This window comes from Canis lupus, chromosome X, assembly GCF_011100685.1.
Source record: "Canis lupus familiaris isolate Mischka breed German Shepherd chromosome X, alternate assembly UU_Cfam_GSD_1.0, whole genome shotgun sequence".
Lineage (NCBI taxonomy): Eukaryota > Metazoa > Chordata > Mammalia > Carnivora > Canidae > Canis > Canis lupus.
Window position 1 is genome coordinate 124,083,206 of NC_049260.1, and position 15,570 is coordinate 124,098,775.

A 15,570-nucleotide genomic window follows, 5' to 3' on the forward strand; every position below is an offset into this window, starting at 1 on the left:
TCTATTCCTTTGTGTGTATGTTATCTAATAAAACTTTATTGATCAAAACAGGTGATAAATGTCCTGACTAGTTTCCTTTTTTATTAAGATATAATTGACCTGGGGCACCTGGGTGGCTCAGTCTGTTAAGCATCTGCCTTCGACTAGGGTTATGATCTTGGGGTCCTGGGCTCAAGTTCCATGTCAGGCTCCCTGCTCAGTGAGGAGTCTGTTTCTCCTTCTCCCTCTGCCCCTTCCCTCCCCTTGTGTGCTCTCTCTCTCTCTCTCAAATAAATAAAAAATCTTTTAAAAAGATATAATTGACAGAGATGATTGTTTACGTTTTAGGTGTACAACGTGTTGATTTGATACCTTAATATATTACAAGATGATCAGCACCATAGCATTAGCTAGCACTTGTATCACTTTATATAATTATCATTTCTTTTTTTGTGGTGATGTGTGGTTAAAGCAGAGTGTGAAGTGAAAAATGATGGACTGAGACCTGCCACAAAATGGATGAATCATGAAGTCATGAAATATTCAGAAGCAGCAAATGCATAGACACAGAAAGTAGACGAGTGGAGGTGTTGGGGGAAATGGGTACCTGAGTGCTTACTGGTAAAGGGTCTCTGTGGGGTGATAGAAATATTTTGCAATTACACAATAGTAATAGTTGCACAACACTGTGAATGTACTGGAAGCAAGTGAACTGTACACTTATAAATGGTTAAAATGGTGAATTTTACATCAATAAAATGAACAAAAGGCATCAGACTTTACCATGTTGGACACAGGAAATCTTCTCTAGCGGCTTTAGCTTCAGCTTTGTCATTAGTGAAATTATATTAAAATTTTTTCCCTCAAGTCACATAAAGCAGAGTTTTAATTTGTCTTTAGAATTTAAGTGGTCACCAAAATAACTTAAAAGCCTCTCAAAATACTGATATTTAAAATATTCTTTTTTCTGCTTATACACACAAACATACACATACAGGCACTTTCTCTCTTTGGTTTAGACAATTACAATCATGTTACACATACTGTCTCATTATCTTTTGTACATATTAGATTCATTAATTTAAAAAATAATAAGAAGCTAGTATACACAGGAACTATAAACTTTAGGGATACACTGATGAGTAAGATAAACAAGGGCTCTGTCCTCAGAGTTTGCCAGCCACATCCAACCTGAAGGCTTCCCAGTGGCCTGAGAGGTGACAATGTGCTTGCAAAGGCTTCTAGGTGGTACTTATTAAACAGTACCAAAGTTCACAAAGTGCCCAGAATCATATTTAGCTCCACATGTTAATTGCATCTATACATGTTTATTCACCACTATAGTTTAATAAACACACTTACAATTTTGACCAATGGTAAGTAAAGGCACTTTTTAAAGGAAAGACTTTAAATATTTGATATGCTGCCATCATTAAAATGCCTTGCAATAACTAAGACCACTTGAACCATTTAGTATTTGCCCACACATGAGCATATACATGGCTACTGAAGTGATCACAGCTGTTAGTGAGAGAAGATTATAAATATAAATAACTATGTTACCTGGGTGTCTCAGCTGGTTGGGTGCTCAACTCTTATTTTCAGCTCAGGCCCTGATATCAGGGTCATGAGATTGAACCCAATGGTGTGCTCCTTACTCAGCGCAGAGTGTGCCGAGGACTCCCTCCCTGTCACCCTCTGCCACTCTCTCCTGTTCTCTCTCAAATAAATACATAAAATCTTAAAATAAAGAATAATATAAAGAACTAACCTGGGTTTTCCATTGACATGAAGACAGTTTCTCCTGAGAATGGGAAGAGGGTAAGTGTGTCTTCATAGACCATTTTGTGTTTGAAGGTATATCCAGAGAAGAAGACAGACAGGAAGTCAGTTTGTGCTCCAACACTTAGAATGTACCAGTACGCCACCTCATGCAAACAAACTGACAGCTGCAAGTTGTCAAAAACATAGCCATTGATGCCTGAAAAAAAAAAAGGAGAACAAGATGTTTTAGCTGTATCCAGATTTATTATTTGAGGTTGTTAAGATATGATCATAAATAATTATATGTTATGCCCATTACCTTATTCCCAAGAAGAGATATTGCATTATACTTTACAAAAAAATAGGTTGTTAATACTTGATCAGCTAGGTCCCAATCCCAAACCAAGAAGAATCATAGAACTTGACCCTTCATGAAGAGGGAGGAAATGCTACTCTTTAGTAGCATGGTATTGATTTATACAAATGGAATACTGGCTGCCAATTAGATAAATGTATTATATCAATGTTAAACTTTCTGAATTTTATAACTCCATTTGGTTACGTAAGAGAATATCTGTATTCATAGGAAACACGCAATGAAGTATTAACAGATAAAAAGACAACTTTCATTTGGGGAATATAAATAATAGTGAAAGGGAATAGAAGGGAAGGGAGAAGAAATGTGTGGGAAATATCAGAAAGGGAGACAGAACATAAAGACTCCTAACTCTGGGAAACGAACTGGGGGGGGGGGGGTGGAAGGGGAAGAGGGTGGGGGGGGGGGGTGAATGGGTGACGGGCACTGAGGGGGGCACTTGATGGGATGAGCACTGGGTGTTATTCTGTATGTTGGCAAATTGAACACCAATAAAAAATAAATTTATTATTAAAAAAATAAAAGTAACTCTATAGAGAAAAAAGAGAATGATAAAGCAAATATAGAAAAATATTAAAAATTAATGAATCTGGGGAAAGGGTATATGGGAGTTCTCTATACTATTTTATTTTTTTATTTTTATTTTTTATGAGTTTTTTTTTAATTTTTATTTATTTATGATAGTCACACACAGAGAGAGAGAGAGAGAGAGAGAGAGAGAGAGAGAGAGGCAGAGACACAGGCAGAGGGAGAAGCAGGCTCCATGCACCGGGAGCCCGACGTGGGATTCGATCCTGGGTCTCCAGGATCGCGCCCTGGGCCAAAGGCAGGTGCTAAACCGCTGCGCCACCCAGGGATCCCCTCTCTATACTATTTTAGTAGAATTTCTGTTAAGTTTGAAGTTATTTCTAAATAAAAAGCTAAACAAAAGTAACACGGACTTTATAAAGGGAATTGTTTCTGACAGCCTCTTCTATACATCTATCCATCCACCAATTCAATAAACATTTGTCTATTCTGCACGGTGGTGGTCCAGAAATCAACTAAGCAATGCTCAGACTCTAGCTTAGTACAACTAATCGAGAGTCAAAATTTCTTGCCTTAAAAAGCATTAAAAGATATTATAAATCTATTGTAATTAAAGGTGTGATAATATGCAGGTTTAGATGAATATATCAGTCAGAATATAGAGTCCAGAAAGAGACACAGATATAAATGGGAATTTAATACACCATAAAGGCAGCATTTCAAACAGGTAGCAAAACAGAATGAGCTATTGGTAAATGCTGATGGGAAATATTTCTATTGATAGGGAACCACAAAGACCCTGAATAGCCAAAGCAATCTTGAAAAAGAACAAAGTTGGAGGCATCACATTTCATGATTTCAAGCTATGTTACAAAGCTGTAGTAATTAAAGCAATACAGTACTGGCATAAAAATAGACCTATAGACTAATGAAGCAGAATCAAGAGCCCGGAAGTAGATCCTTAACTAATATTTGACAATGTAGTCAAGAATACTCAATGAGGTGGGCACCTGGGTGGCTCAGTCAGTTAAGCTCTGCCTTTGGCTCAGGTCATGATCCCTAAATAAAATAAATAAAATTGAATAAAAAAAATAAAATAAAATCCTAAATAAAATCTTCAAAAAAATGTTAAGAATACTCAATGAGGAAACGGTAGTATCTTCAATAAATGGTGTTGGGAAAACTGGATAACCACATGGAAAGGAATGAAATTGAACCCTTACATTACACCCCACACAGAAATTAACTTGAAATGGATTAAAGACTTAAACAAAAGACCTGAAACTGTAAAGTCCCTAGAAAACATAGGGAAAAAGCTCTTTGACATTGGTTTTGGCAGTGATTTTTTGGATATTACATGAAAAGCAAAAGCAACAAAAGAAAAACTAATAAGTAGAGTTATATCAAACTAAAAAGCTTCTCACAACTAAAAAAAAAACAATAAACACCATGAAAAAGCAGCCCAAGGAATAGGAGAAAAATTTGCTAATCATTTATCTGATAAGGGGTTAATATCCAAGATATATAGAGAACTCATATAATTCCATATCAAACAAATCTGATTTATAAAATGGGCAGAGGAACTGAATAGAATTTTTTCCAAAGACATGCAATTAGTCAACGGGTACGTGAAAAGGTGCTCTGCATTAACCATCAGGGAAATGTGACCATCAGTGAAATAAATCAGAGAAAGCCAAATACCGTAAGTGGAATCGAAAAAGGCTGAACTCATACAACCAGAGTAGAATGGGTGGTGGCCGGGGTGGGGGATGCGGGAAATGGGTAGATGTTGGTCAAAGGGCACAAACTTCTAGTTGGAAATGGCTCTCTTTCCTGGCCCTGCTCTAAGGGTGGGCTGCATGCCCACAGGGGGAGTGCTTCTGGGGCACCCCTGACCCAAGGCTCAAGTTCTCCAAGTTTTAGCAATTATGTATAGAACTTCTAGAAATATTCATGGGCAGGTTTTTGTGTGAACCTAAGTTTTCATTTTTCTAGGGAAAATACCCAGGAGGTGTACTGCTGGATTATAGGCTAAGTACATGTTTCATTTTATTTTTGCAAAGATTTTGTTTATTTATTTGATAGAGAGAGAGAGAGAGAGAGAGAGAGAGAGAGAGAGAGCTTGAGCACAAGCAGGGGGAGTGGCAGGCAGAGGGAGAGGGAGAAGCAGGCTCCCCTCAGAGCAGGGAGCAGCTTGATGCGGGGCTCAATCGCAAGACTCTGGGATCATGACCCGAGCCGAAGGCAGATGCTTAACCCACTGAGCCACCGGGTGCCCGGATGTTTGACTTCATAAGAAACTGCCAGACTGTCTCCCAGAGTGACTATACTACTTCACATTCCCACCAGCAGTGCGAAGGCTCCTGTTGCTCTGCACTCTTGCTAGCATATTTAATATTGTATGTTTTATTTCAGCTATTAAATTAGCCTCTCACCGAGGCTTTTTTAAGTAGTCTCCATGCCAAGCATGGAGCCCAATATAGGGCATGAACTCATGACCCTGAAATCGAGACACAGCGGAGATTAAGAGTCAGACACTTAAATGCTGAGCCACCCAGGCGCCCCCTCACTCAGGTTTTATTTTTTTATTTTTAAAGATTTTATTTATTTATTCATGAGAGACAGAGAGAGAGAGAGAGAGAGAGAGAGAGAGAGAGAGAGAGAGAGAGAGAGAGGCAGAGACCCAGGCAGAGGGAGAAGCAGGCTCCATGAAGGGAGCCCGACCCGGGACTCGATCCTGGGATTCCGGGATCACACCCCGGGCTGAAGGTGGCGCTAAACCGCTGAGCCACCCAGGCTGCCCGCACTCAGGTTTTAATATGCATTTCCTTAATATCTGATGATGTTGAGTATTCTTTCAGGTACTTATTTACATTCCATATATCTTCTTTGGTGATGTGTCTCTTCAAATCTTTTGCCCATTTTTAAGTTTCTTTTTTTTTGTTTGTTTGTTTGGTTTTTTTATTGCTGACCATGACCATTCTGATATGTGATTTGCAAATACTTTCCATTGATCTGTAGCTTGTCTTTTCATTCTCTTTAACAGTATCTTTTGTAGAGCCAAGTTTTTTATTTTGATGAAATTCAATTTATCAATATTTCCCTTCTACGGATTTTTAAAAAAGATTTTATTTATTTGACAGAGAGTGAGAGAGCACAAGCAGGGGGAGCAGCAGACGGAGAGGGAGAAGCAGGTTCCCCCACCCCAAACAGAGAGCATGATGTGGGGCTCCATTTCAGGACCCTGGGATCATGACCTGAGCCGAAGGCAGACACTGAACCCACTGTGCCACCCTGGCGCCCCTGGATGTTGATTTTAATGTCATTTATCAGAAGTCGTCTTCTAACTCTAGGTCTTGGTTCTACATTATACATTTAGATCTATGATCCATTTTGAGTTAATCTTTGTTTAACTGTGAGGTTTATGTCAAGGTTCATATTTTTGTATATGGTTGACCAATTGTTCTAGAACTATTCATTGAAAAGACTACCCTTTCTCCATTGCATTGTTTTTGTCTTTGCCAAAGATCAACAGGCCATGTATATGTGGGTGTATTTCTACACTATTCTATGTCACTGATTTTTGTCAATACAATGCTATCTTGATTGCTGCAGCTTTATAGTAAGTCTGGAAATCAGGTAATATGAGTCTTCCAACTTAATTTTTCTTTTTTTATTTTTTTAATTTTTCTTTTTCAAACTTGTTTTGGCTTATTCTAGTTTCTTTGCCTTTCCATATAAATCTTATGATATGCTTTTCTCTATCAAATAAGAAATCTTACTTAGATTTTACTAAGAATTCCATTAAATCCTTAGATCTATTTGGGGAGGGCTGACATCTTTACTGAGTCTTCCAATCTGGGAATATTGTAAGCCTTTCAACATTGTATGTTTTTTAAATTTTCTTACATCAATGTCTGGCAATTTTCAGTGTATGGATTTTGTACATTTTAGATTTGTGCCTATTTGAGCTATTGTAAATGGTATTTTTGTCATTTATGTTTCTAATAGTTTGCTGTTGGCATATAGAAATATGGCTGACTTTGGTATGTTGACCTCACATTCTGCAATGAAGCTAAACTCACTTACTAGTTCTAGGAGTTTTCTTGTAGAGTTCTTGAGGTTTTCTATGCAGATAATCATGTCATATTTGGTTTCATGTCTTCACTTTAATAGGCATGCTTTTAAATCTTCTGGTTTCCTTCCCCAATTTACCCACTGCCAACTACTTTTCAGAGTTCTCAGCTGCTTCATGCCTTCTGTTACAGATTTGTTGTCATTCAGTGGGATAGACAGGGTAACATGTGCTTATTTCATCTTAACCAGAACCAGAAGTCCAAATGGCATTATTTTTAGTTTTAATGGTTTCAATCACATTGGTTTCAAAATACTGTACTAGTTATACAGTAGCATTAAATAAGAATACCCTCATACTTAAAAGCCCACTGGTAATAGCTGTCTTATAATTCTGCCAGTCTGATAGGTATAAAGTGTTAGAGCACGGGTATTCTATTTTGCAGTTTCCTGTAGTGAGATTGAATTTTTTGGGAAAGATTTACTTATTTTTGTGGGGGGGGAGGGCAGAGAGAGATGAAAGGGAAAAACTGAAATAGACTCCGCACTAAGCTGGGAGCCTAACATGGGGCTTGATTTCACGGCCCTGAGATCATGACCTGAGCCAAAACCAAGAGTTGGATGCTTAACCAAGTAAGCCACCCTAGCATCCCTGAGAAAGAAATTTTTTAATCACATTTTTGACCATTCTGATTTGTGTGTATATATTCTGTAATAGGTTTAATTGTGCTTCTGCCCAAGTTCATATGTTGAAGTTCTAACCTCTAGTGTCTCAGAATGTGACTGTACTTAGACATAGGGTTTTTAAATAAGTAATTAATTAAAATGAGGTGTTAGGGTGGGCCCAAACCCTATATGACTGCTGTCTTATTTTTTTTAAGATTTACTTTATTTATTTGAGAGAAAGTGGGGGCAGAAGGAGACAGAGAGAGAGAGAGAGAGAGAGAGAGAAACAAGCAGACTCCCTGTTGATGGTAGAGCCAATGCTGGGCTCAATCCCCAGACCCTGAGATCATGACCTGAGCCAAAGGCAGATGTTTAACTGACTGAGCCACCCAGGTTTCTTCCAAAAAAGTGCATTAACATTTTTTTTATTTTAGTTTTAAGTAATCTCTACATTCAATGAGGGGCTCAAACTTACAACCCTGAGATCAAGAGTTGCACATTCTACCAACTGGGCCAGCCAGGCACCCTGAGTACATTTTATATTAATGATGGATTATGCATATTTGGGTAAGTGAAAGTTGTGTCTGATTTAACCTTTATTTTTTTTGATTTTTTTATTTATCCTTTAAAAATAAAGTTCTCTCAGTATTTGATGCCTTCTATAAGAAAAAATATATATACATTATATGATCATATTTATGCATTTATATAAATTTGTATATGTTCATATATAACAATATTTTAAAAGATTTATTTATTTTAGAGAGAGTGTGTGAGAGTGTGGGGAGATGGGCAGATGGAGAGGGAGAGAAAATCCCAAGCAGATTCCCTGCTGAGTGCAGAGCCTGACAAGGGCTTGATCCCAGGACCCTGAGATCATGACCTGAGCGGAAACCAAGAGTTGGATGTTTAACCGACTTGAGCTACCCAGGCATCCTCACGTAGCAATTTTTTAAAAAAATATTTTATTTATTTATTTGACAGAAAGAGAGACGGAGAGACAGAGCATGTGTGCACACAAGCATGGGGAGCAGCAGGTAGAGGGAGAGGAGAGAGAAAGAGGCAGGTTCCTCCCTGAGCAGGGAGCCTGATGCAGGGCTCGATCCCAGGGCTCCGGGACCATGATCTCAGCCGAAGGCAGGCACTTTACTGACTGAGCCATCCAGGCGCCCCACAATTTTTAAGAAAATATGACTCTTGCATGCCATATAAATTAATCCACTTTCTGGACATCATTTTGGTGGCTTCAATTTTCTTTTATCCATTACCCACTGAATTTGAGTGCTGCTTTACTTACTGTGCATGATGTTAGAGAGTTGGAACTCTGGGTCATGGGGCTGCACTACATCTGCATTGGGGAGGAAGCGCTGCATATTCTCTGTGAGGTACCAGCTTCGATTCTCATCAAATACAGAAAACAGGATGACATTTCTCTTGTCTGACATCATCTGTTAATTATACATATTGAAAAAAAGAAATGCTATTAGTATTGTCCCTTAAGAATTAGTAGTCTACATGGAAGTGATGGCACGCATGTGAGATAGCTGTATTAAATCCTTTGGTTCAATTCCAATTTCTCCCGAGGCTCACTATTATGTACATAGCAGGGCCACGGAGTATGTGGGTGCTACAAGCAGTGGGTAATACCTTTAGAGCAAATGTATCCTCAGGGCAAGAGGGTGACTAGACCCACTAAACTTAGTTTCTTCTGGACCTAAGGCTATATGCCTGCTGAGGTTCTAGTACAGTCTGTACCTCATTTCGCCCACGTTCAGATTAGTGGATTCTCATTCTCTAAAGATGCAAGTGATTATTCAGTGTTTTTCTTAAATAAGTTACTCAAGTCAAGCAAGATTAATGCCTTTCCTAAACTTCCATCTGGCAAGTACCTTTCCACAAAGCAATCAATCTATAAAAAATTAAAAATAGAAAACAGAAATCAAATAACAAAGTTAAAATGGACCATAAGATGTCAACTAACACTAATATCTTAAGTTTTCTTTTTAAAAAGTTTAAAGTTCTTTTCAGAAGAGCAGTTTGTATATGAACTGAAGTTATGAATTAGTCACGTACTAATTGAATGTGTTAAAACTTCATGTATAAACTTCATTAATATGTATAAATTTCATTTGGCATAACCTAGCACTACAGAAACCAAAATGCTGAGGGGAAGAGATTGGAAAATATAGAGGTACATTTCAGTCCTCTTCCAAAAAGCTGAGAAAAACTATAATTAGGAAACATTTGTCAGGACAGATACTTGCTCAAATTTTTTTTTAAATTTTTTTGATTTATTTATGATAGGCACACAGTGAGAGAGAGAGGCAGAGACACAGGCAGAGGGAGAAGCAGGCTCCATGCACCGGGAGCCCGACGTGGGACTCGATCCCGGGTCTCCAGGATCGCGCCCTGGGCCAAAGGCAGGCGCCAAACCGCTGCGCCACCCAGGGATCCCCTACTTGCTCAAATTTATGTCTTTTTGGGTTTCCATGCCACATGTTTTCAAATTCACGTGTTTTCCTCTCTAAACCAAGGAAATGTTTTCAGAGTAGTAAAAATTCTATGTAATATAAATAACCAAACTGACATGTAGTCAAGCCTCAGCAATATGGCAATGAGTTATTCTGATCTAAGCAATGAGTTTTTGAGAAGCATTAAGTTTTTCTTTCTTTTTTTAAGAAAGGGTTTTATTTATTTATTGGGTTGGGGGTGATAGAGGGAGAGGGAGATAGAATCCTAAGCAGACTATGCACTGAGTACAGACCCTGATGTGGGGCTTGATCTCACGACTCTGAGATCAGGACCTGAGCCAAAATCAAGAGTTGGATGCTTAACCGACTGAGCCACCCAGACATCCCAACTTTAGGCTTTCCTTATTCAGAGAATTTAACTTTATTTTTTTAAAGCAGTATAAGTGCTCTAAATTCTAAGCATTTCTGAAATATTTTATATCTTTCCCTGTATTTTGCTCAACAAATATTTATTCAACTTCTACTACATGCTAGATACTGCAGGTATGTTAATTTTGAGGTGTCTCTGAGTCACCCATGATGAGATGTCGAGGGGAGAAGTCTACACTTTGATATAGATCTGTGGGTCATCTAAAATGAGTGATAGTTCAGCATGTAAAAATGAGCAAGATCACCTACAGAAAGTGGAAGTTTAAATTTTACAAAATTTTTATTTATCTAAGTAATCTCTACACCCAATGAAGGGCTCAAACTCATGACCCTTGGATAAAAAGTCAGATTGCTCTTTCAACTGAGCCAGCCAGGCACCCCCAGAAAGTGAGATTTTAGACTGGGAATGAGTATTATAGAAATATTCTAGAGCCCATGCTCTCCTATCTAGCTAGCAGGCAAGTTTATTAAACTAAACTAAATTCAATAACAGCTGTGAGAAACCTAGCTCATTTCTTTTATTGGCCAATACTGCAGGCTATTATATTTTCTGCAGGCTATAGGGGGATGTACTCTGAGAGTATAGGAAATATCTGGAAGTTCATATGCATAATTAGTCCATCAAACCGAGAACTTGAAAAGAGAACTCACCTGGTTTCCTCTTTGATCTACAGATTCTTTGTAGCAGATGAGAAGAGGGCCAATGAGTCCTGAAGCTAGATCTCTCTCCAGATTAATGAAGCTTGAGTAATATCGGGTCAGGCACCGAGGATCTGATTTAGTTGGTCCATCTTCTACGGTCACTGTCCATTTATACTTGAATATCTCTCCCGGCAGAATTGGCATATCTTTCAAATGTTTCACACCTACCCACAAAATATCTTGATTAGAGTATAACAAGCCACATATTGGTAAATCATGTTGTTATTTCAAGGGCTTTACGAATTTTTATTTTATTTTATTTTATTTTATTTTATTTTATTTTATTTTATTTTATTTTATTTTATTTTATTTTATTATTTATTCATGAGAGACACAGAAAGAGAGAGGTAGAGACACAGGCAGAAGGAGAAGCAGGCTCCATGCAGGGAGCCCGACGTGGGACCCAATACCGGGACCCCGGGATCATGACCTGGGCCGAAGGCGGCGCTAAACCGCTGAGCCACCTGAGCTGCCCTACAAATTTCTGTGTACATGTGGAGTTTGTCAATAAATTGAAACTAAGTTTGCACCTAGTATAAGTTTAAGGTTCACACAATTGTTTTATAATAAAAGCGAGTTGAGGGATTCAAGTTATATTACAAATCTACAGGGATCAAAACAGTATGGTAGCAGCACAAAAACAGACATAAATCAATGGAACAGAATAGAAAACCCAGAAATGAACCCACCACTATATGGTCAATTAATCTTTGACAAAGCAGGAGGGAATATCCACTGGAAAAAAAGACAATCTCTTCAACAATGGTGTTGGGAAAACTGGACAGCCACATGCAGAAGAATGAATCTGGACCACTTTCTTACACCAGACATATTCAAAATGGATTAAAGACCTAAATGTGAGATAGGAATCCATCAAAATCCTAGAGGAGAACACAGGCAGCAACCTCTAAGGTCACCTATAGCAGCTTCTTATTAGATATGTCTCCTGAGACAAGGGAAAGAAAAGCAGAAATGAACTATTGGGACTTCATCAATATAAAAAACTTCGGCACAGCAAAGGAAACAGTCAACAAAACCGAAAGGCAACCTATGGAATGGGAGAGGATATTTGCAAATAACATTTCCGATAAATTGTTAGTATCCAATTGATAGAACTTATAAAAGTCAATCAACACCCCCCAAAAAACGAATCATCCAATCAAAAGATGAGCAGAAGACATGAATAAATATTTTCCCAAAGAGGACAGCTAGATGGCCGACAGACACATGAAAAGATGCTCATTGTCACTTATCATCAGGGAAATACAAATCAATACTATAATGAGATATCCTTCATACCTGTCAGAGTGGTTAAAATCAACAACACAAGAAACACCAGGTGTTGGCAAGGCTTCAGAGAAAGGGGAACCCTCTTACACTGTTGGTGGTTATGCAAACTGTTGCAGCCACTCTTGAAAACAATATGGAGGTTCCTCCAAAAGTTAAAAGTAGAACTCCCCTACAACCCAGCACCTGCACTAGTAGGTATTTACTCAAAGAATACAGACATAGTGATTTGAAGGGGCACACACACCCCAATGTTTATAGCAGCAATGTCCTCAACAGCCAAAATAGGGAAAGAGCCCAAATGTCCATTGACAGATGAATGGATAAAGAAGACATGGGGTGTGTGTGTGTGTGTGTGTGTGTGTGTGTGTGTATAAATAAAATGGAATATTACTCAGCTATCAACAAGAATGAAATATTGCCATTTGCAACAACGTGGATGGAATTAGAGGGTATTATGCTAAGTGAAATAAGTCAGAGAAAGACAAATACCATATGGTATTTCTCTCATATGTGGAATTTAAGAAACAAAACAAGCAAAGGAAAAAAAAGAGAGAGAGGCAAACCAAGAAAAAGACTCTTAATTATGGAGAACACACTGATGGTGACCAGAAGGGAGGTGGGGGGGAATGGGTGAGACAGGTGATGGGGACAAAGGAGGGCACCTGTTGTGATGAGCAAAGGGTGATGTATAGAAGTGTTGAAGCACTATATTGTGCACCTGACACTAATATAGCACTGTATCCTAACTGGAATTTAAATAAAAACGTAAAGGAACTAAATAAATAAGAACTGAATAAAAAGTTTATATCTTGATAATCTGTAATTCATTTAATTTTGTTCAAGGTACATTGTTTTCAAATGCCTTATAAATTTCTTATACAAAAAAAAGGTCAGGGGTGGCCCTGGGTGGCTCAGCGGTTTGCATCACCTTCAGTCCAGGGCATGATCCTGGGGACCCGGGATTGAGTCCTGCGTCGGGCTCCCTGCATGGAGCCTGCTTCTCCCTCTGCCTGTGTCTCTGCCTCTCTCTCTGAGTCTCTATGAATAAATAAATAAAATCTTAAAAAAAAGGGCAGTCCAGGAGATTTTTTCTAGTATGTTAGAATTGAAATGAGCAGGTCTGTCCACTATTACACAGAAACAATAGATAATAATATTATTAAATGTTTATAATAAATTAAAATCTATGAAGAAAAAAATCTCAAGTGCTTAAAAAATAGACCTCAAAACCAGAGTAGTAAGCTATAGTTGATAACCCAGTTGATCATGAGAATTTCGGGCATGAATATATGCCAAGGGACTGCTTACTGAACTTTTAACTCACATATTGTATAAAGAGGTGCAGTATCTAAAATATGCTGCAATGAACATAGAGGTGCATGTATCTTTTCAAATCAGTGTTTTCATTTTCTTTGGGTAGATATTCAATACTAGAATTATTGGATCATATGGTAATTGAATTTTAAATTTTTTGAGGAACCTCCATACTGTTTTTCATAGTGGCTATACCAATTTACATCCCCACCAAGAGTATATGCAGGTTCCTTTTTCTCCACATCTCACCAACACTTGTTATTTCTCTTCTTTTTTATTTTAGGCCTTCTAACAGGTGTAAGGTGATTTCTCACTTGGGTTTTGATTTGCATTTTCCTGATGTTTAGTGATGTGGAGCATCATTTCATGGGTCTGTTGGCTTTCTGGAGGTCTATTCTTTGAAAAAAATGTCTATTCACGTTCTCTGGCCATTTTTTAATTGGATTACTTATGTTTTTGGTGTTGAGTTGCATAAGTTCTTTATATATTTTGGACATTAACACTTTATCACATACGTCATTTGCAAATATCTTCTCCCATTTAGTAGTAGGTTGCCTTTTTGTTTTGTTGACTGTTTTTTTCCCTGTGCAAAAGTTTTTTAGTTTGATGCAGTCCCAATAGTTTTTTAAAAAGATTTTATTTACTTATTCATGAGAGACACACAGCACACACACACACACACACACACACACACACACACAGGCGGAGACACAGGTGGGAGAGGGAGAAGCAGGCTCCATGCAGGGAGCCTGACGTAAGACTCGATCCTGGGACTCCAGGATCAGGCCCTGGGCCAAAGGCAGGTGCTAAACCGCTGAGACACCCAGAGATCCCCAGTCCCAATAGTTTTTGATTTGCTTTTGTTTCCCTTGCCTGAAACTCAACTCAAAAACACAAGAAACAATAAGGACTGGCAAGGATGTGGAGAAAAAGGAATCTTCTTGCACTGTTGGTGGGAATGCAAAGTGGCATAACCACTGTGGAAAATAGTATGGAGGTTCCTTAAATAATTAAAAATGAGATTCCCATATGATCAGTAATTCCATTACTGGGTATTTACCCAAAGAATATGAAAATACTAAATCAAAAAGATACATGCACCCTTTTGTTTATTGCAGCATTATTTACAATAGCCCAATTATGGAAGCAGCCCGAGTGGCCTTCAATACATGAGTGGATAAAGATGTGACACACACACACACACACACACACACACACACACATACACACAATGAAACATCACTGCATAAAAAGAAATAATCATGCCATTTGCAATGACATGAATGGAGCTAGAGGGTATAATGCTAAGTGAAATATGTCAGTCAGAGAAAAAAATACAATGTGGTTTCATTCATATGTGGAATATAAGAAACAAACGAGCAAAGGAAAAGAGGGAGAGAGGCAAATCAAGACACAGACTCTAACTATGGAGAACACACTGATGCTCACCAGAGAGGAGGTGGGGGGGAGTGTGGGAAATAGGTGATGGAGAGATAAGGACACTTGTCCTGATGAGCACTGGGGTGTCTTATGGAAGTGTTGAATCACTACATCATACACCTGAAACTAATATAACAGTGTATGTTAACTGTACTGGAACTAAATTTAAAAACTAATAACAAAAATAAAGTCAAAACAGCGTTGAGGTACTACTTTCCACCCACCAGATTGGTAGGATTCTTAAAAACGGTCAATGTCTAGGGGCACCTGGGTGGCTCATTCAGCTAAGCAAGCATCTGCCTTTGGCCCAGGCCATGACCCCAGGGTCCTGGGAGCAGCCCCGAGTCAGGTTCCCTGCTCAGGGGGAGTCTGCTTCTCCTTGTCCTCTGACTCTGCAGCTCCTCCTGCTTGTGCTCTCTCTGTCAAATAGATAAATACATAGTCTTAAAAAAAACTGTCGATGTCTAGATATCAATAATATGGGAAATTATACTTTCATATATGTGTAGTAGGAGTATGAATTATAACTTTATTTGG

The 15,570-nt window shown here is 38.4% G+C and overlaps 1 protein-coding gene across 1 annotated transcript in view; it reads right to left on the minus strand.

Moving 5' to 3' along the window:
* The window catches only part of F8 (coagulation factor VIII), a 174,125-nt gene that overhangs the window by 95,577 nt on the left and 62,978 nt on the right, over positions 1-15,570 (minus strand). The window contains 3 exon segments of the mRNA NM_001003212.1: positions 1,751-1,960; positions 8,685-8,835; positions 10,939-11,153. Of these exon segments, the coding sequence (NP_001003212.1) occupies positions 1,751-1,960; positions 8,685-8,835; positions 10,939-11,153 (576 nt within the window).